The sequence below is a fragment of the Marmota flaviventris genome, chromosome 12 (assembly GCF_047511675.1).
Source record: "Marmota flaviventris isolate mMarFla1 chromosome 12, mMarFla1.hap1, whole genome shotgun sequence".
Taxonomy (NCBI): Eukaryota; Metazoa; Chordata; class Mammalia; order Rodentia; family Sciuridae; genus Marmota; species Marmota flaviventris.
Genome location: NC_092509.1, coordinates 50,021,096 through 50,042,613, shown reverse-complemented (window position 1 = coordinate 50,042,613; position 21,518 = coordinate 50,021,096). Strand labels below are relative to the sequence as shown.

The following is a 21,518-nucleotide window of genomic DNA, read 5'->3' as shown; positions in this document are numbered from 1 at the left end:
CCACAGAGCTGCTCATTGGGGGACTTTTTTTGGCTCTGCCCACGTGACCCAGCCAATCGGCCTCAAGAGCAGGAGGGGGGGGAGGTTGAGAGGCTTGTGGGAAGCCGCTGGTGGCAGTTGGGCTCTGAGGGTTTTTCCTGAGGAGCTGTGTGGTGTGGTGTGTGTGTTCTAAAAATAAAGTTAGTTTCTTTGGACAAGTGGCTCCTGAATTGTGCCCAGCCAGACTGCGGCAATAAACTCCTGCAAAAATGGTTCAGGTCAAGTAAACATGCATAATTTTTGTGATATCAATAAATAGTATGATATTTAACATAGTTATGACTAAAGAAATCCTAGAAAACCGTGTCAATAGATAATCAACAATTATTCAAGATAAGTTTGGTTAACCTGAAAACATCTGATGAACATAACATAGAAAAAAGGATCTCACTGTAAATACATAGAGGAAAAGCAATATTCAGGGGACCATATACTGGACTTCTATTCTCATATAAGAGGTAATGACCCTGGGCCCTTGCTCAGTGATAGGTTGAAGACAGGCATGCTTCTCCACAAGTGGCATGGCAATGGCCTGAAACTGCTGAGGGATTAAAAAAAAAAAAAAAAAAAAACAACCACCACAAATGCAAAAGGCAAATGTGAGTATACTAGCAGAGAAAGATAAGATTAATAGTTTCTGGATCCCTGAACCACTTGGAAATAGAATGAAGTACTAGGACATTCATTATGCTCCTTTATTTTTTTTTATTTTTTGGTACTGGGGATTGAACTCAGGGGCCCTCAATCACTGAGCCACATCACCAGCCCTTTTTTATATTTTGTTTGGAGACAGTGTTTCACTGAGTTGCTTAGCATCTCCCTAAATTGCTGAGGCTGCCTTTGAACTCATGATCTCCTACATCATCAGCTTCTGGAGCCGCTGGGATTACAGGTATGGGTCACCTAGCCCCAGCTATTAGGCTCTTAAAGGATGACATTGTTTATTTCTACCAGTCCTTTTGATGGCAGTCCTTGTTATCCTTTTAGTATCCTAGTTCTAATTTTGATCATCTGAGAAAACCAACATCATTCTACTCTGCAAAAAGAAGAAAGAGCTCATGTTTGTCATGGAATAAACTAGCTATTATGAAAAAAATAAAAAGAATTTAATTCAAGAAAAGTGTATAACAAACACAATTTCTGTCCTCATATTTTCCTCCTAAAATGGACCAGTCTTCTCCATCCCCAGCAAATGGCACAACCATCCATTTGCCCAGTTTTTCAAACCCAAAGCCATGAAGTCATCCTTGATTTCTTCTTTTTCTTTGGTCCTCACATCTGACCCGCTTGAAGTCTGACCTACCAGAAGTCCCATCAGAGCCACCTCCAGAATCCATCCTGAAATAAAACTCTCTATCTCTCTGGCCACCATTCTACCCCAAACTATTTCCACTACATTCTGTTCAAGTACTACAACAGCCCAGCTGGTATTCCTGCTTCTACTTTAGTCCCTATACCCTAGTATCCAAAGACTAGGCAGACTGATCTGCATGAAATATAAAGCAAATAATTTTATTTTCTTTCCCCATGCAAATTCTCCCAAAAGCTCCCACTTTCAGATTAAAAAAAACAAACAAACAAAAAAAACTACATAATCCTTCCATTGATTTTTTCCCCCCCTGGGGATTTAACCCAGGGGTACTTAACCATGAGCCACATTCCCATTCCTTTTTATTTTTCATTTTGAGAAAGTCATATGCTAAGGGTCTTGTTAAATTGCTGAGGCTGGCCTAGAACTTTCAAGAACTCAACCTCCTGAATCCCTAGAATTATAGGAGTGTATCACCAAGCTGGCTTTTCCATGGATTTCAAGACACTGTTATTCTAGCTCCTGAGACCTTTCTGTCCCTATCTCACTTAGCTTCTCTCATGCTCTGCCCCATATAGGTCATGCTTGTGCTCCTTTGTGGCACTATGAATTTATCTGGAGCTGCCTGGAATGATCTTACCTCATATCTGGCCTCATGGGTCCCCAGAGAGACTCCCTTCTGCATTCACTCTATCCCACCCCATTCTGCAAGCAAGTTATTCAGGTTATTTCCTTCATAGCACTTTTTATGATCTAATAAAAAAATTAACCTATGCTTTCATCTGTTACTTCATTCCCCCACATTGGATAGGATATACATTTCCAGAGAACAGGAATCTCACTTCTCTTGCTTGCTAATGTATCTAAGAATCCTAAAATACTGCCTGTGAGAAATTCAAGAAAAACTGAATCTCACCTGGACACACGGGCCTATGGCTGTAATTCCAGCCCAGCTACTAAGGAACTGGGGCAGGAGGCTTTTATAAAGTTCCATAGCAGCCTTGGCAAGTTCAAGGACAATCCTGGTTAACTTGCAAGACCTTACCTCAAAATAAAAAATAAAAAGGGCTGGGAGATGTAGCTCCATGGTAAAGCACTCTGGTGTTCACCCCCAGTGCCCCTCCCCTCTGCCAAAAAAAAAAAAAAAAAAAAGAAGATGAATCTCCAACAAGGGTCCCAAGTGGTACACTGTGCCTAAAATTTTATGAACTCTGTGTTCTTGGAGGAACCCTGATCTTTGTGGCCCTTACCTTGGTGGCATTTTACTGTTTGGATAAACAGGTTCCTATCCTCTGGAAAGTCATATTTTGCTGCTGAGACCTACAGTCGTAGCAAGTATCAATCAATTAGGACTGGTCAGGATGACTATCCTTCATTTACATAAAACTAATCAATCAGGAGTAAGCTTCAAGCATACCTCATTTGCATAGGCAGTGGGAGCTGGGGCAGGAACTTTCTCTAAAATACTCCCTCACCCAACCTAGTTCCTTCTAGATATACTTTCCTTTTTCAGTACCAATGGCTGCTTCTTCCCGGTTTGCAAACTTTTGGGGGGACTGTGGGAATGGGGGATAGTTGTTGCTGGGGATTGAACCCAAGGCCTCACACAAGTTTAGCAAGAGACCTTTGGCTGAGCCACACCCACCACATACCACCACCATTCATTCCCCTCCCCCCTTTTTTTATACAGTCTTGTTAAATTGACCAGGCTGACCTCAAACTTAAGTTCCTGCTGCTTCAGCTTCCTCAGTACCTGGGAGACTGAGGGGTTGGCTACCACACCAGGCTATTTTCTTTCCTTGTGTCTTCCCCTTTCTTTTCTTTTTTTTTTTTCTTTTGTTTTTAATTTAAATAAGGCCTCCCATTTTTCTTGTATTATTTTATTGTGATTTTTGTTATACCTGTCACCTAGAATACATTTAATAAATATTTGTAAATAAATTAATATGTTTACATAAACTATTTGTCTTTTAAAGTTCTTAAAAACTTAAAAAATGTCAGTAACATTTTTCTATATTTCTATATTTCATATTTTCTATATCATTTAATAACCCAAAATGGTAGGGCCTAAAAATGTATATTATAACATGGGACTAAAATCAGAAGGCCTGGGCTGGGGCTGAGGCTCAATGGTAGAGTGCTCACCTAGCATGCATGAGGCACTGGGTTCGATCCTCAGCACCACATAAAAATAAAATATAAAGATATTGTGTCCACCTAAAACTAAAAAAATAAATATTGAAAAAATAATTTAAAAAAATCAAAAGGCTTAATTGAAGTAGACCAATCCACAAACTGTACCTATAATATCCCCATATCAAAATTCTTCTTGGACTGGGGTTGTAGCTCAGTGGTAGAGTGCTTGCCTTGCATGCATGAGGCCCTGGGTTCGGTCCCCAGCACTACATAAAAATAAACAAATAAAGATATTGTATATCCATCTACACCTAAAAAGAATATTTAAAAAAAAAAAATTCTTCTTGCTAGCCATGAGTGGTAGAGTATGCCTGTAGTGGTAGAGCATCCAAGCAATTTGGGAGGTTGAGACAGGAGCATGGCAAGTTTAAGGCCAATCTGGGCAATTTAAGGAGACCTTGTCTCAGAATAAAAAATAAAAAGGGCTAGGGATATGGCTCAGTGATAAGTGCCTCTGGGCTTAATCCTCAGTACCAAAATAAAAAATCAAAACAAAAACTTTTACTTTGATTACAGAGGGATGAGGGGCAGGTACTGTTAGAAAGGAAACAAAGGTAGGGCATGGGAAAGGTGCCAATGTGAGTTTATTCCTATGGGCACTCCTTCTTGAAGGGCACCTGACTACAAGAGAATTGTTGGTGAGGAATGCTCCCAAAAGCTACTTTGTATAATCAGCAGAGAGACTAATTATCACAAACTTCTCTCCCTAGACATAAGCACATTCCTTCCACCCACTATTGATACCTAAGTCTTCATAACCCCCTGTATTGTTACTTCTCTAGGTTTTAAAGAGAATCTTTGACTGTGTCCCATAAATGTATGGTTCTGTTGCTGAACTGCTACTTAAATATATTTTAAAAGGCTCTGAGAGTACCTTTAATTGATTAGTTTGTGTACAGTTTGGTGGAGAGAGGAGAGAATAAATGAATATGGTAAGGAGAAAATGAAATGACATCAAACTGGGGGCAGAAACTCCATTTTGAGGAGTTCATTGTCTAGAATATTAAGGGATTTATTTGTGTATTTAACTCATTATGCCACACCCAACTGTCCCCCAGAATAACACAGTTTAAAAAAAAATTACTAATCTCTAAAATAAGGATGAAATAAGGCGAGATTGAAGAAGTAAGCAGGATAGGAGAGTGGATTTTAAGAAAGACAAAGTCTAGGGGTAATAGCACAGTGGTGGATCACTAGCCTAGCATGCGGAAGGCCCTGGATTCACTCCCAGCACCACAAAAACAAACACATAATTAAAAAAAAAAAAAAAAATTAAAGAGAGAAAAATAAGATTATAGCCTAGGTACTATAATCCCACATTTATTAACTGATGAGACTATTTACTTCTGAGATTTAACAACAGAAAATGTAGTTAACTTGGGAATAGTTTTAATCAAAAAGCAAGTGCTAGACATAGCTAGCATTTGCCTTTCTCTGTACTATATTTATTATAATTCCAACTTGCTAAATTGATATGTCTTCCAGAACATAGTCCCACAACACTTTAACACACCATAGTCCTCCTATTCTGTCTCTACAATAACACAGATCTCTCAAAGAAGAGAGGGGAGGAAAAAAAAATTAAATTATCCAATTTTTCCAATAGGAGGAAAAGATCTACCTAGCAGTGACTAGCCACAAGATTATTAAAAAAAAAAAGAAAAGAAAAGAAAAAAAAAACTGCACAGGAAATATTTTAAATTAATCTTAAGAATGAATCTTCGCAAGTCCAGCATAACCTGGAGTTTTTTTTTTTTTTGTTTTTGTTTTTGTTTTTTTTCAGATGGGAAGAAGCAAGAAGACCTCAGAATATTTTATACAATTTATTTTGCTAATCCTGAAGGGAAATCAAACAAGACTGCAGGTTGTAGTTAGTAAAGAAGATGAAGAAGAGGCAAATGTAGATACTTTATTATTTACTATCACATTTTTACCTCAGCCTCTGTTCATTTTCACTATCCTTTAAAACTCCCTATTATTTCATTCCCTGAATCACAGCATATATGTTGAAGAAAGCTCTTAAGAGAGGACAGTTGGCAACAATGGAACAAATGTAATTAACTCTTGTGGATGAGAACTCCCCTCAAGTATTCAAATCCTGGGCTCTGCACAAGTGAATCAACCAGACTTTGCATTTTCTTACAAGAAATTCACATGTATCTTATGTATCACAACCCATGTAATACATGCACCACATACCTGAGAAAGATCAGCAGTACTGTGGCTTGACAATGATAATCCAGCTGTGCTGATGTTTATTATGAATTATGGATATACCTTTCAAATTACTGTTCTGCAGTATTAATTCCTGGTGAAGGTGAGCTGGGGGAGAAAGCAGACAATGCTGCTTCATGATAATATTTAGTAAAAAAATGAGATGGGAATGCATTGAAACAGCATTCTAGAGACCATGGAAACCTGTGGCCCAAGGGAACGGTACTTTGTCCTATGGAGCTGCTTCTGAAGGAATGCCTATGACCAGCAAAGTCAGAAATACTGACTTACAGCCACTCTTAAATCTCCCTGATGGGCTGGGGTGTAGCTCAGTGGTAGAACACTTGCCTAGCGTCTGGGTTCAATCCCCAGCCTCACAAAAATTTTTTTAAATGTAATCTTAAAATCATTGCTGACTAGAGCAGGCTAGAAAACTACTGAGTGGCCATCTGTTATGAAAAAGTTTGGCAAATGTACTTAATACTCTATAGTCAAAAAGAAAAGCATGGAAAACAGACAAACTGAGCTTTTGAGTGGCCCAGGAGAGGAAGGCTTGTGTCACATGTGTTCATAAGTTATAAGGTGACTGGCAGACACATATCACAATTGTTCATTTCAACTGCAATCCACCTCACAAACAGAAGTGAATTCTCCTACTTACATCAAATGGAGCAGAACTTGACTGTGCATTCTGATTACATGGTTCCCTGAAGCAGTCACTAAAAGGAAGTAAAAGACCCATGGCAATGATCCGTGAGCAAAATTTCTCTGCTTCTTCTGGAGGACCGTTCTCTTGCTGGCTGAACAGCTTCTCCAGCAGAGTTCGCCCTGCGGATGAAACACGGTCATTAGGCGGGAATACTGGTAGATCACCTGGCTAGTAGCTCTCCAGGGAACAGAGGAAGCAAACACAGCAGCACCGTTTCCAAGACTACTGACATGCGCAGAAAGGAGCCTCTCAAACCCGGCAAAACTGCGATCTGAGGCCTGAGACACCACATAGGAAAGGGCACCAGGGGGTTCCTCTCCCATCCCAATAAATAACTCCTGCCTTGAAAAGGAATGCCCCAAGTTACCAGCTGTACATCCTTCCTCTAAATGAACACCCTCCCCTTTTAGATTTAATTAGCAATTCTACTTTTTTTCTTTCTTTTTTTTTGTTTACCCTTAAGAGAGTTCTCTAAGAAAGCCCTTAGTAACCCAAGGAGCCACCATTTGGGCTTAGAAATGTCAGTGACTGACATGACTGACATTCATAGTCTCAGACCTGGCAATGGGGAAGGATGAGGAATGAAGACACTAACGAGACAGGCAAAGACAGCTACCCATGAAAAAGGAAAGAGAGTTTTCTAAGGAAATTGCTTTCAAGTGCTTCTCGGAAGTGTAATTCTATAATGAGTCTAGATTTAAGGGACTTTTATTATTATTTCCCTAAAAGAGACAGAAGAAGAGAGATACAGTGAGAGGACACCGGCCAAGGACCCTAGAGGACATGTGTCCCCCCTTCCAAGGTTCTCAATCTTGGCTGTGTTAGCAAAAGAAGATGAGGTTTTGATAAAAAGGAAAAAGAAGGTTTACTGATTTGCTACCAAAGGAGAAACATAGGAGACTCCTGTCCCAGAGGCTGTGATTCTGCCCATCAGGGAGAACACAGAATTTTTAAAGATTCACTCCTGGTGTTCCTGTGGGGGAATGTGATTCACTTGTTAATTTGGGAGATAGTGATTTCTTAAGATGTTTCTGGCCCTATCCCAGAAGTCTGAATTACTTTGTTCCTATGGTGGGTGTGTGCTGTAAAGCAGATGGATGGGAAAAAAGGTAATCTTGTTCCCCTGCCCCCAGGTTGTGGAAGGAGAGAGGGAGAAGAGGAAAAGAAACTTGCTCATTTTACAATCAGCCTCACTGGGAGATCAGCAAGGGTTATATTTGAAGTATGAGGTGGGTCACCATTACATTAGATCACCTGGGGAGAACAGAATTGTTGAAAGCCTGGGTATTTTATTGATCAACAGTTGATTTTGCCAGATGTGAGAACCATAGATGCAATTCCTAATCTATTTTTGACATTACTAACTCTCTATTCTTCAAAAATGTATGTACCTTGTGTCTGCATTCATAAACTACAGCAAAGAAAATGCAAAATCTCAGGGTCCCTTCCAGGGTCACAGCTGCTCCTCGGTTCTTGCACTAATGCTGTCCCTCCCTCTAATTTATATTTAGTTTATTATTTTTCAACTTTAGATAAAAATTACTGATCCAGAAAAGCCTTCAATGACCTCCTTCCATACCCTTTTGTAACCCTTAATAAAAGCTCCTTTAGATAACGATTTTAATTAATGAAGTGATTGTGAAACCTTTTATTTTTTAAATGTCTATTTGTAACAATGGTCCACATTATGCTTTGAATATAGCCCTTGCTGCTCTGCCACTGTTGACTTCTTTTTAAAATGGACACATTTAATTCTCTTCCTCTCTCCTGGCTCCTCCCTATTCTCCCCACCCCACCCCAGCCCCAGCCCAATCTCAAGGGAAACAGGATTACCTTTCTTCCTGTTGTAGCCAGAGTTATCTGTCCTTGAGCACACACCCACCAGAGGAACAAATTAATTCAAATTTTTGGGATAGCACCAAAAAATCACAGAAATGACTATCTCTGCCAGACACAGGGGCACACACCTGTAACACCAGTGAATGGGGAGGCGATTTCAAAGTCAGCCTCAGCAACTCATTGAGAGGCCCTAAGCAACTTAGTGAGACCCTGTGTCTAAATAAAATATAAAAAAATGGGATGGGAATGTGGTTCAGTGGTTAAGTGCCCCTGGGTTCAATTCCCAGTCATCCCACCACCCCACAAAAAAAAAAAGAAAGAAAAGAAGAAATGACTATCTCCCAAATTAACGAGTGAATTATAACTCTGGACAGAACATATGGAATGTAACCTTTGAATCATCTCTTTAAAAGCTCATCTTGATGGGCAGAATCACAGACTCTGGAACAGGAAGGAGTCCCATGTGTTTCTCCTTTGCTAGCAAACAATAAACCTTTTTCCTTTTTCTCAAAGCCATGTTCTGTAAGGGTAAAAGAAATTGAAGTTAAAGCGTAAAAGTTAAAGGGTAAAAGACCGAGTGTTGTAAAGTTTCTAAGCTGCAAGGTCTGAGTTAAAATGTAAAGGATTAGGTATTGTTAGGTATCTATGCTACCTGCAAAACCTGAAATTTCTGTAGCTGTTGAGACAATGCTTGGAACTGCCCAGTAAATATTTCCCCTGACTATTGGTTGTTTAATAAGGGCTCTGTGTGGTTGCACATAGGCATTGCAGGGCCTGGACCAATCAGTTTAAATGTAACCCCCTCCTTAGGAATGACCTATCACTCCAGCCTGACCTGTTCCCGCCAATGAATGAACCAATCATGTTTAGGAGTTGTTGTTCAATTTTCCCCCCGCCTCATGATGATTTGTTCTGATGTATACAAAGCCCTCCGCCCTCCCCAAAAAGTGTACTTAAGCAGTGCTCAGCCCCTGCTCGGGCTCTGGGCTGCTTTCCTTCTTGAGTGGGCACAGAGCCCCAGCATGCTGGTTCAATAAATCCCCCCTTCTGCCAATTGCATGAGTGGTCACTTGGTGGTCTCTTTCTCCGACATTTCGCGGGATCCTTACAGTTCCATATTGTTTGATTGGCATCAGGGACAAGGACCAAACTTTCAGTAACAATGTCTTACTTAAATTGTAAACTGACAGTTGGTATATATCCTGCAAATCTGGCCACTTGCATGTAAAAAGCATTGAAAAATATTTAGAGAAATTCTGGATGCACACAATGCTCTGACTCTGTGATGCAGATTCATTCACATCATGAGTCAGAATGTAGCAGAGGAATTGTCCTTCCAATTCTTCTGCCCCCATCCCCTGAGTCCTTTTGCCTTGTATTCTAAATTCTAAAGAGTGGCCTCACTGGGCTGGGGATGTGGCTCAAGCGGTAGCTTGCTCGCCTGGCATGCATGCGACCCAGGTTCAATCCTCAGCACCACATACAAACAAAGATGTTGTGTCCGCCAAAAACTAAAAAATAAATATTAAAAAAAGAGTGGCCTCACTTAAATAGTTCAGATAGTTCAAATATTAACTGCTGAAAAACCAGCCTCTACCTCAGAGCAAAGCCTGTCCAAGGAAGGGAGCTTGACCCTTGTCCTTGGAAAGACCTACAGAGCACTCCTAGGCACATACCCACCCTGCTGAGTTGTTTATCTACAAATAACAGGAGAGATCTGCTGCGTGAGGTGTCCCTGACTCAGTCAGGCTAGGTGGGGACCCATAGCAACCCCCTAGCAACCACCAATCAGCATGAGACAGGGAAAATATCTGGGATGCCAGATGACCCTCCCAGTAGTTTGTGGTGGTTGATAACATGTTGGGAAACCATGTAGTTCAGTTCAAATGAATCCCCCACTTGTACTAACCAATCACCTTTACCCAACTTGTTCCCACACAGTGAATGTGCTAATCATGTTTTAGAGATGTTTTATGATTTTCCCGAGGTGTGTGATGATTTGCTAAGAGATGCTATGATGTATGTGAAGTCCCTGCCTTCCCCAAAGAGTGTATAAAACTGCTGCAAACCCTGGGCCTCTCAGTGTCACCAGTTGCTGTGTGTGCGAGGAGGACCGAGCTAGCTCACAATAAACACTTCTTTGCTGCTTACATCCATCTTGGTCTCTGGTGGTCTTTTGGGGGTCCCGAATTAGAGCATAACACTGCTAAGAGAGTTTTCTTTAGAACCCAGGACTTCTGGTAACCACTAAAATACTCCCTTTTTTCTTTAATTCTATGGCAAATTACATTTATTTTGTCATCAACTAAGCAAAGCATATAAATTAACTTGGAGAAGAGTAATAGTCTGAAAAAAAAATCCAGGAGCTGCCCTACCTGACAGCCTCACTGTACCTCCCTTTCATCCTCATAAAAGCCCTTTGTGCATCTGACCCGCTTCCCACCAGAACAGCTTTGTGACAAAGAAGTCCTCTTCTCCTCCTTAAGTTGGTGTTACCAATAACATCTATTTCCTTGCCTCAATACCTTGTCTCTCAATTTAATTGGCTGGTTGTGAGTCAAGCAGCCAAAGCTTAATTCCAGTAAAAAGAATTAGAAATGAAATGTCAATCTATATCATCAAATTATTTCCGTAAAACTCCAAATAATAAATATTTTTGCCTTTGAGAGAAACATAAGGTCGCTGTTGCATTCTTCCAAATTCTTCTCTGGTTTGTGTTTTTATTTCATGTTTTTATTTTGATACTAGAGATTGTACCTAGGGTTGCCCTAACACTAAGTTAAAAATCTCCAGGCTTTTTTTTTTTTTTTTAATTTTGAAATATTATCTCAATAAATTGCCAAGCCAAGCTCTTGTTTTAAGATCATGTCATACCCACTCCCTGTGACCAGGTCCCTAGTTCCCCTTGGAACTAGGTCATCAAGACCCTCACAAGGGAAATTCCCTGAGGGTTATACAAAGGGTAACAAATCACTTAAGGGGAGAATGTGAAACTAAAATACTGTTAAATGCCTCAGGCTCTGTAAGACAGACATGGGGCACACACACACACACACTCACACAGTCTTCTCTGGAAGAAGTCCATGTAGTCCCTATACTATAATTATTCTCACTTTTTTTTTTCCCCTAATAAACTCCTGCTTGTTACTGTAGGCAATGTGCATGATTTTTCTTCCCGGTGAATCACAAGAACTGGTGGCTTATAGACCCCACAGTCACTTTGGTACCTTGGTTGGGTCTCCCCTGCAACATACTATACACGCATTACAAAAAGACCAAAAACAGCTCTAAGACTACCATAGTTCTTTCCTACAAACTCAGACACTATATGAGACAAAAATAATAAGGGCAACAGGATCTTGCATATGTGTGAGTGAATATGTATGTATATGTCAAAGGGTCATGAAACAATGGGAGGGAAATAGGAACCACTGAAACCCCAGTGCTATGATGAGAAAATACCCCTACATCCTTTATCAAGGGTTTTCCCACCAGGACACTTGATACCTTGAACCAGATAATTCTGTGCTGTAGATGAAGGGGGCTATCTGTGCATGTAGCATCATTACCTAGATGCCAGTAAGCACAATCACCCAACTGCTGCAACAGCTCAAAAGGTCTCCAGACAAAAGTCCCCTGGAAAAACACAACGACCTTGCTCTAACCTCTTTTAAAGAGAACTTAATGGTCTTGCATTAACAATAACCTGGCTGTGCCTAGAGGATTTCTGGGTCTTGCAGTCCTCTCAGATAGAAGCACTTTATTTCACATCCCACATACTTAGGGGACAGAAAGCAGGAGGGTAAATTTCTTGATTCCCACACTTTCTGATGATTTATTCTCCTTCAAAACTATTAGCTCATTTGAAAATTCCTGCCACTGGTTAACACCTGCTGTCCCCATCTTTCTGCCGTTCACCAACTAATTATAATTTCTTTCCACAACATTGATTAAATACTACACTTTATCTCCTAACTCACTGTCCTACTTTCCATCTCTGCCTCTATCTTCATTACATGGAAAGCACACAAATAGCCAGATACTTCATCTGAAACCTTGATTTCCTACCTCCAGCCAGCATTTCTTCTACCCCCAAACAGTGAACCATTTCCATATCACACCCTCAAACTGATCATCATCAGGAACTCTATCTCCTCCAGATCAATTTCAAAGCTCACTGCAAACCCTCCAGTTGCTTCCCATTGCCCTCAGAGTAAAGGCTAACTCGTCTCCATGCCCCTGATGCCCACCTCTCACCTCTCCAATTCCCTCCCTTTGCTATTGCCCACTGGCCTTTATCCCTCTTCCTTGGGCACACTGAGCTCACTCCCCTCTTGCAGGAAGAAAACTCTTCCCTCAGGTATTCTAAGGACTCACTCACTCCATTTCATGCAGGTCTCTTCTCAATTGTCACCTGCACTAGAGAACTTTTTGATCACCCTTTCTAAAAGCACATTCTGCCACTCTTTTTCCTACTATTCACCTTACTCTTCCTCAGAGGTTAGCCCTTGAATTTAGGTAAGTATGTGGTCTGATTTCTAGTGAAAGGTAAGCTCCATTTCAGCAGACTTTACTATTTATTTACCACCTTTACCCAGGACTTCAGAGGCTGTCTGGCAAAGAGGGGATAACCAATTACATTTTATCATCAACAAGTCAATATATGTACAAATGCCTGGATGGAACCTCTAATATATTTATTTATTTATTTTATTTTGAGAGAGAGAGAGAGAGAGAGAGAGAGAATTTTTTAATACTTATTTTTTTTTAGTTTTCAGCGGACACAACATCTTTGTATGTGGTGCTGAGGATCCAACCCGGGCCACACGCATGCCAGGCGAGCGCGCTACCGCTTGAGCCACATCCCCAGCCCTGGAACCTCTAATTCTTGACCACTACCTTCTTAAACTCTTAATTTAGAACCCCTTTGAGAACTCCATCCTACCCATGGACCTTGAACCAGTCAACGCTACCACTGCTGACCCTGAAGGAGTTGTCCCTACTATTGTCCTGTCATGTTCTGCCTGTACTTTTTATCTCCTTAAATTCCATATCACTCTACTCTAATTAAATTCTGAAAACACTTAAGCTTCCTCATTCTTTATTTCCATCACACTTGCTTATAAAACCACAATTTATTTTTAGAAACTGATGTGACTCCTTTTTTGAGAAACCAGCTTCTGGGGCTGGGGATGTGGCTCAATCGGTAGCGCGCTCGCCTGGCATGCATGCGGCCCGGGTTGGATCCTCAGCACCACATACAAAGATGTTGTGTCCGCTGAAAACTAAAAAATAAATATTAAAAAAAAAAAAAAAGAAACCAGCTTCTACCTCAAGGCCTGTCCAGAAGGAGGGGGCGTGATCCTTGTCCTTGGAAAAACCCCCAGAGGGCTCCTAGGCACATACCCACCCTGCTGAGTTGTTTGCCTGTAAATAACAGGAGAGATCTGCTGTGCCAGGTGTCCCTGACTCAGTTAGGCTAGGTGAGGACCCATAGCAACCCCTAGCAACCACCAATCAGTGTGAGACAAGGAAAATACCTGAAATGCCAGGTTACCCTTCCAGTAGTTTCGGTGATAGATAACATGTTAGGAAACCTTTAGTTTGGCGTGTACACCCCTCATGGCTTAAACCAATCATATAAACCAATCAGTTCAAATGTATCCACCTCTTATACTCACCAATCAGTGAATGTGCTAATCAACGTTAAGAGTTGTTGTTTGATTTTCCTGCGATGTAAAATGATTTGCTGTGTGATGTTGTGACCCATAGAGTATCCCCCAAAAACCTATAAATCTGCACTGAACTAAGGGTCGGGACTCACTCCTCGGGACCGCTGTGTCAGAAACAGTTGTGAGTCCAGGCTCAGGCTTGCAATAAAGACTCTTGTGTGATTGCATTGGATTCGACTCCTGGAGGTCTATTGGGGTCCCAGGAATCTGGCAGTACAATTTCAGTCTAGCCATCCACCTTCTTGTTGCCTGCCCTGAGCAACAAAACATTGTAAAAGACACATGCCTTGACTGTATAATGGAGAAACCAGATCTGATTATAAAACAAAATTATAAGAACATCTGAAAGACCTAAGCAATCTCATTCTACCTGGGACCTCATTTTGCTCTGAAACTTAACCCCTGACTGCAATCCTAGTCAGGAAATACCACAGAAAGCTCTGTGCAAACAGTTCTAGCCTCAGATGGTGATTGCCTAAGATAGGCCAAGATATCGAAATATCTGAAATTCCAGATGGCCCCCACCTAGGCTTGGTGACCAATATCTAAACCAGAAGCCCTGCAGTTGGCTCCTACCCACCTTGCAACACCCTCATGATTTAAGCCAATCATTTTTTTTTTGAGAGAGAGAGAGAGAATTTTTAAATATTTATTTTTCAGTTTTTGGTGGACACAGCATCTTTATTTTATTTTTATGTGGTGCTGAGGATCGAACCCTGGCGCATGCCAGGTGAGCGTGTTACCACTTCAGCCACATCCCCAGCCCCAAACCAATCACTTTTAAGTGCATCAACCCCTTGAACTAACCAATAATCCTTTCCAGATTCTTTCCCTCCACTTGATACGCTAATCATGTTTTAGAGTTGTTTTATGATTTTCCCATGGTATGTGATGATTTGCTAAGAGATGCTATGATGTATGTGAAGTCCCTGCTTTCCCCCCAAGAGTGTATAAAACTGCTGCAAACCCTGGGCCTCTCAGTTGCTGTGTGTGCTTGCGGAGGACCGAGCTAGCTCGCAATAAACACCTCTTTGCTGTTTACATAGATCTTGGTCTATGGTGGTCTTTTGGGGGTCCCGAATTTGAACATAACACATCATGATAAAGAACCAATGCCTGAGGAAAGGGTGAATTTTTCTCACCTGTCAGCCTTTCTAGGGGAACTTAATTAATCTTGGGCCCCTACCTATTGGATTGTAAATAGCTGTCTCTAGGAGTTTGAATACTCCCTCTTGAAATGTAAACACCCATGTGTGAGGCTTTCAAGGCCAGAAATCCTATAGATGCCTGTGAAAAGAGTCATTTCTTCTTATACACATAAGTTTCTAAATTCTATAGGAATGTAGTTACATCATTTAATTGCTATGCCAACTAACTGCTATCTAAACTATAACTTCATAGGCTTAGTTCTTTAAAATATAGCTCTGAGGGAGGTAAACTCAAGTTATCTTGAGTTACTGCTACCTGTGGTGAAATCCACTAAGCAAGTGTTTTACTGTCTTTGTTCTACACCAGTGAACTACTTATTCTAAATTCTGTGCTTGGTCTTTGGTCTCATAGGCCAAGAATTAAAACTCACTGTGTTGTAATGGTTAAGAAATGATGTCAAATTTCCTATAAAATACCCATGTAATCTCAGCCTTGTGCCCAGAACTTCAGAGTACTAGTTCATCTCGGTCTGCAGATGTAAATAAACCTGAGTTCTCCAACCCTCCCAATGGTGCTTGGTCTCTTGCTGAGCATAATTTCCAAAACATATTTACTTTAAGTCCCCAATTAATGCTGGGAAGGGTGCTGCATGCCTATAACCCCAGTGACGGGAGAGACTGAGGAAAGAGGATTGCAAGTTCTAGAGCTGCCTCAGCAAATTAATGAGGCCCTTAGCAATTTAGCAAGAATCCAGTCTCAAAATAAAAAATAAAAAGGACTGCCAATGTAGCTCACTGGTAGAGCACCCCTTGATTCAATTCCCAGCACAGAAACCAAACAAAAAGCCTCAAGTAAGTACAATGCTCTTCTACATTCTCATCTAAGCCTTTACCCTCCAATACAATTTCATACATTCTCATCCCTGCCAACCCACTCTTTCCAAAAATGAAATGATCTTCTCAAATAACTTGAGAAAAATGGAAGAATTTGAGACAAACTGCAAGTATGCAAAAGCACCTGCACCCATCATCCTCTTTTCTTTTTCCTTACTGTGCAAACAGACCCAGCAGTGAACAAAAAAGCAAGTTCTTCCCTTGTGTTCTAGATGTACCTCCTTGTTGCATGCTCAGAACTGCACTTCTTTATCTATCCCTCCTCAATTCTGTACCCTGGGCATCTCCCTCTTTAGTGAACATTCTGAATATCACATAAACACGCATTAAAACAAATCCCAGGCTGGGCATGTAGCTCAGGGGTTAGAGTGCTTTGCTAGCACATGTTTGGCCCTGGCTTTGATCCCCAGCATGTAAGTGCAAGTAAGCCAATGTCTCATTTCTTGGCTTGCTTCACATAAAAACTACCAGCAGGAATTATCTACACTTACTACCTTCACTCCTCATTCCTGGTCAGCCAATTCTAATATACACACTACACGTCTGTATGTTTAAAATTTTCATAATAAAATATCTTAAATCTTAAGATTAAAAATATGTAATGGACTAGGAGCAGTTGTACATGCCTATAATCCCAGCTACTCAGAAGCCTGAGGGAGGAAGATCAAAGTCTAAGGCCAACCTGATCAATTTAGAGAAACCCTAACCCTATCTCTCTCTCTCTCTCTCTCTCTCTCTCTCTCTTTTTTTTTTTTTTTTTCCTTGGTGCTGGGGATGGAACCCGGGGTCTTGTGAATGTGAGGCAAACACTCAGTTGGTAACTGAGCTATATATCCAGCCCTCTTAACCCTATCTCAGAGTTAAACAACAACAACAAAAAAAAGCTGGAGATGCAGCTCTTCAGTAAAATGTCCCCCTGGGTTCAATCCCCAGTGACACACACACACACACACACACACACACACACACACACACACACACACAAAGAATACAATGTTTGCAGTAAGGATATGAAGTTATTTTCTAGGATTTGCACTTCACTATATGACCCTGAACTCCTCTTTTTCTGTCAAGGAAATATAATTTGACCAATGGGGAAGAATAAAGAGACACACAAACTTCTGTTTCTTTTCAAGAAACTCCTACTCCTACTAAATAGGATGTACTGAATCTAAATTGTGGAGAATGAACTGGTTTTCTAAACCAAAACTTGCTTCTTAACTGTACAAACTAGCTGGCTGGGAACAGGAGCCAGAATTCCTCAGGGTCCCTCTGATACCTATTTCTGCAACCACAGACACATAGTTCAAAGTATCTCCTTGAACTCTTGGTCCCCTCACTCTATACACTGGTTAAAATACCAAGTCCTAGATGAAGACAGGTCAATCTTACTAACAAAATAATTGCCCCTGAATATAAATGAGTATTCAGCTATTCAAACATTGATTTTACTTCATATTTCCATTGAATCAAACTTGTTGACAGAGCTCTTATTCTCTGAAAAACAACTCTAAGTCAGTTTGCAAAACCTATCTATTGAATGAACAATTCATACAACACAGCACCCATGTCTCAGGAGGCCTTGTATGGGTGCCACCTGCTATGTCAGTCCTGAAGGCTAAGGCCACGGGGCAGCCAAAGAGGTCCCTCAGGGGCAAAAAATGGTTCAGCCTTATTTATTAAGGAAAAAATGGCATCACACATACAGGAAAAACTAGTCTCCACCTGCCAAGGGAGCATTCCTCTGGCAGTTATGGTAACACTAAAACTTCAGAAAATTCTCAAAAAGCCATGACACCATCTTCTATTGCTAGATTGCTATAAACTCTATAAATATATAAAAACTACCTTCTGGCAAATGTAAAACTATGTAAAGACATAGGCAGTAAAGGGGCAGTTTTCCAAGTTCTCACTTTTTCCTTCCCTCTTTTCTTCCACCTAAATAAGTGACACAGTGGGAAGGGCACTTTTCCTGTCCTTCAAACCAGCCTCTACCATTTTATAAATCAGGAAATGCAGGCCCACAACATTAGGTGTCTTATCCAAGGTCACACTATCTTTAGGAAAGGTCCATACTATTTATTATGCACATTACATATTTTTATATATTTATTTATATATTTATTTACTTATATGTATAATTTATTTATATGTATTTATTATTTATATATTTATTTTTTAATTTTTTTTAAGAGAGAGATAATTTTTTTTTAATATTTATTTTTTAGTTTTCAGTGGACACAACATCTTTGTTTGTATGTGGTGCTGAGGATCGAACCTGGGCCGCACGCATGCCAGGCAAGCGCGCTACTGCTTGAGCCACATCCCCAGCCCCATATATTTATTTTTATATATATATATAATAGGTAGCCTGACTAAATCCAGAAAAGTATACCTATGAACAATTCTTTTATTTTATTTCAATTTAATTTTATACTGGGAATTGAACTCAGGGATACTCTTCCCCTGAGCTATATCTCCAGCCCTTTTTGCTTTTTATTTTGAAACAGAATCTCCCTAAGTTGCTTGGGGCCTCATTAGTTGCTGAACTTTTGACTGTCTATACTTTCAGCCTCCTGAATTGTTGAGATTACAGTTGCGGGCCACTGAATCTGGTCTTCTTCTTCTTCTTTTCTTTTCTTTTCTTTAAATAATTTTTTCTTTACTTTCTGAATCTGGTCTTCTTCTTTTCTTCTTCTTCTTCTTCTTCTTTTTTTTTTTTTTTTAATAATTTTTTCTTTACTTTCTGCTCCATCTTTTCCACTAAGAATTCATGGATTCTATCACTAGACTTCAAGAAATGTGTTCAGGAGAGGAAGCAGCTATGAGCTTAAGCTATAGAAGCAACTGACTGGTTTTCAATCACCATGCTACCATTTATTAAGCTATAGCTTTGGACAAGTTACCCAACCTCCCTTATCAGTTTCCTCATCCCCCACTCACCTTTACCTTTTTTTTTTTTCCTCTGCTGAGGATGAACCCAGCACTTCAAGCATGGTAGGCAAGCACTCTACCACTTAGCTATATCCACAACCCTGTTTCTTTATCTCTAAACAGAAAAATAATCATTCTCATTACCTCTTAGGGTTCTGAGAATTATCCCATTAAGTCCCAAGTTTTCAATTTAATGAATATTTAAACAAAATTGACACAAATGCATTAAAATAGGTTGGAAATTATAATCTAGAGCTCTATGTATGATTACATTCATAGATAATATTATACTTTGTGAGGTATTATGTAATTATACATTATATACTATAAGCTTTCATAGGTGTCCCACTTCTGGAACAATGGGACAAAATAGCTAAAACAATTTTTCTTAACAAGCATCACATAAAGACCATAAAAGGCCATCATTTTTGTTGTCAGGATACATTTCAAATCCTCTGTACTTATGTGGTAAATAAATTTTGCTTCAACTGAAAGACTTAAAGAATATGAAAAAGTTTGATAATAAGTAATCACAGACTAAGCTATCTTCATTTACCAAGATTTTTTGTTTTTGTTTTACATTCAGTATATATATATATATATTTTTTGTTACAGATTTTTAAAATAGTTTAGTAGACGTTTAACAAGACTTTTAATACCTGCTTGCTAGAATTCCTAACTCTGGTTAAGAGAAAGTTTGTATTATTTGTTTTACATAGGTTTATGTTAAAAATAATATTCATTCAACAACAGTCAGGGAAATTATTAAAGTCTACAGTTACTTCAGCATTAATTCTTTCTAACTCTTTGCATATATATATTTCCACATCATAGTTAATAAAAAGTAAAGCATGTAAATTCAGCCTTGCAGTCATATACTAGCTCTAAGTATTCCTCTTATCTTGATAAGCAAAAAATCACAGTTAGATAAATATGGAAATAGTAGCAATAGGAAAAAAAAGAGAGAATTATTTATCATGACAACAAATTCATGAATCCTTTTGTGCAATGAAATAAAATCATTCACCCCTGCACTGGAACTCTACTGGGCCTGTGCCCATTGACACCATAAAATATAGAAAATCTTTTTACTGCTGTTGTTTTTAGGTGGGGTCTGGCAATGGTGCCCAGGCTTGTCTTGAACTTGTATACTCAATTGATCCTCTCACCTTACCCTCCTGAGAAGCTGGTACTGTATGTGTGTGTCATCACATACTACTTAGAAAATATTTCACCTGGATAGAACTATACAAAGTAAAAGGCATTTCTAAATCTAGTTTCAGCTTAGTTATGCAGACCACAACTGTTTTTATTTTTTAAATTTCAATTTTTTGGTGCTGGGGATGGAACCCATGCCTTAGCCATGCTAAGCACATCCTCTACCACTGAGCCATAACCCCAGACTCTGCAGAGCAAGGATTTATCTTCACAATTTCAATGAAAGTAACTGAGCAACGAGAAGGTTCCAGAAGCTGCTCAGGGTCATAAGACTGTTAAGTGGCAGAGCCAAAACTGGACACACACTCTGCTCTCTTCATTTTTATTCTAGAGACTTTCTACTTCTGAGTCAGCCAGCAGCTCTGGGCAAAGCTTCTGACCAACAGTCAACACTAAGATATAAAAGAACTAGATCATGTGGTCTGCACCCTGCAGGGGCTAACAACCTAGTTACAATGACCACAGCCCAAGAAAGAACATATTTAAAGCAGTTTAGAACACACTACCTTAATTATACATTTTTAGTAGAATTAAAGGGAAAAGCAGTTAAGACGAGATAAAATGGAGTATTTAGGAATCCACCATATGTCAAAGAATGTTGCAGACCCACCAGAGGATACAATCACAAAGAAAGCTGGCTATCTTCCCTTAATCAACAATAATAACACAGCAAGCAAACCTAGGAAGCATACGCTCATGCAAGAGAAACAAGAGTACAGGCTTCTAACTGGTGACTACACAGAACAGGGACAGTCTTCAGCTCTGTCCCTATTTACTTGAGATAATAATATCCAAATAGCAACAGAAACTTTCCCGTGGAGACAGAGGAGTTTTGTTTATTTGTTCATTAGCCTTGATAATGTATATAACTTTTTTGTTTTTATTGATCCCCAAATGAATAATTTTTTGTCAATATTAGGATCAAATTACTCATTGATTGCCTGGGGTGGGGAGGTGAATATAAAATGCAAGCTACTAAATTTATATGTTAATAATGTTTCTGGATTTTAGGATTTGTCTCCCCAAAGAGAATGTAGAATATCCATAAGAAATCATTACATACAATACCAAAAAAGTAAGTCACAATAATTTCAAAAGAATCTGTACAACACATGCTATGTTCTATTATATTTCAGTTATTGTGCCATAAAAATATAAAAGGATTGTTTTTTAAATCCTATAACTATAAACTACAGCTGCTTCTGAATAAACTTTAGATTTAAAAATAATCATAGAGGACATCATTTAATATGAATAACAGAAAGCCACTGAAAATATTTCTTTAC

General features: G+C 39.6%; 1 protein-coding gene across 1 annotated transcript in view; it reads right to left on the bottom strand.

Annotated features, from left to right (window-relative positions):
* The window catches only part of Fmn2 (formin 2), a 371,367-nt gene that overhangs the window by 321,051 nt on the left and 28,798 nt on the right, over positions 1-21,518 (bottom strand). The window contains exon 2 of the mRNA XM_071619722.1: positions 6,420-6,586. Coding sequence (XP_071475823.1) covers positions 6,420-6,586 — 167 coding nt within the window. The remainder of the gene's footprint in view (positions 1-6,419; positions 6,587-21,518) is intronic.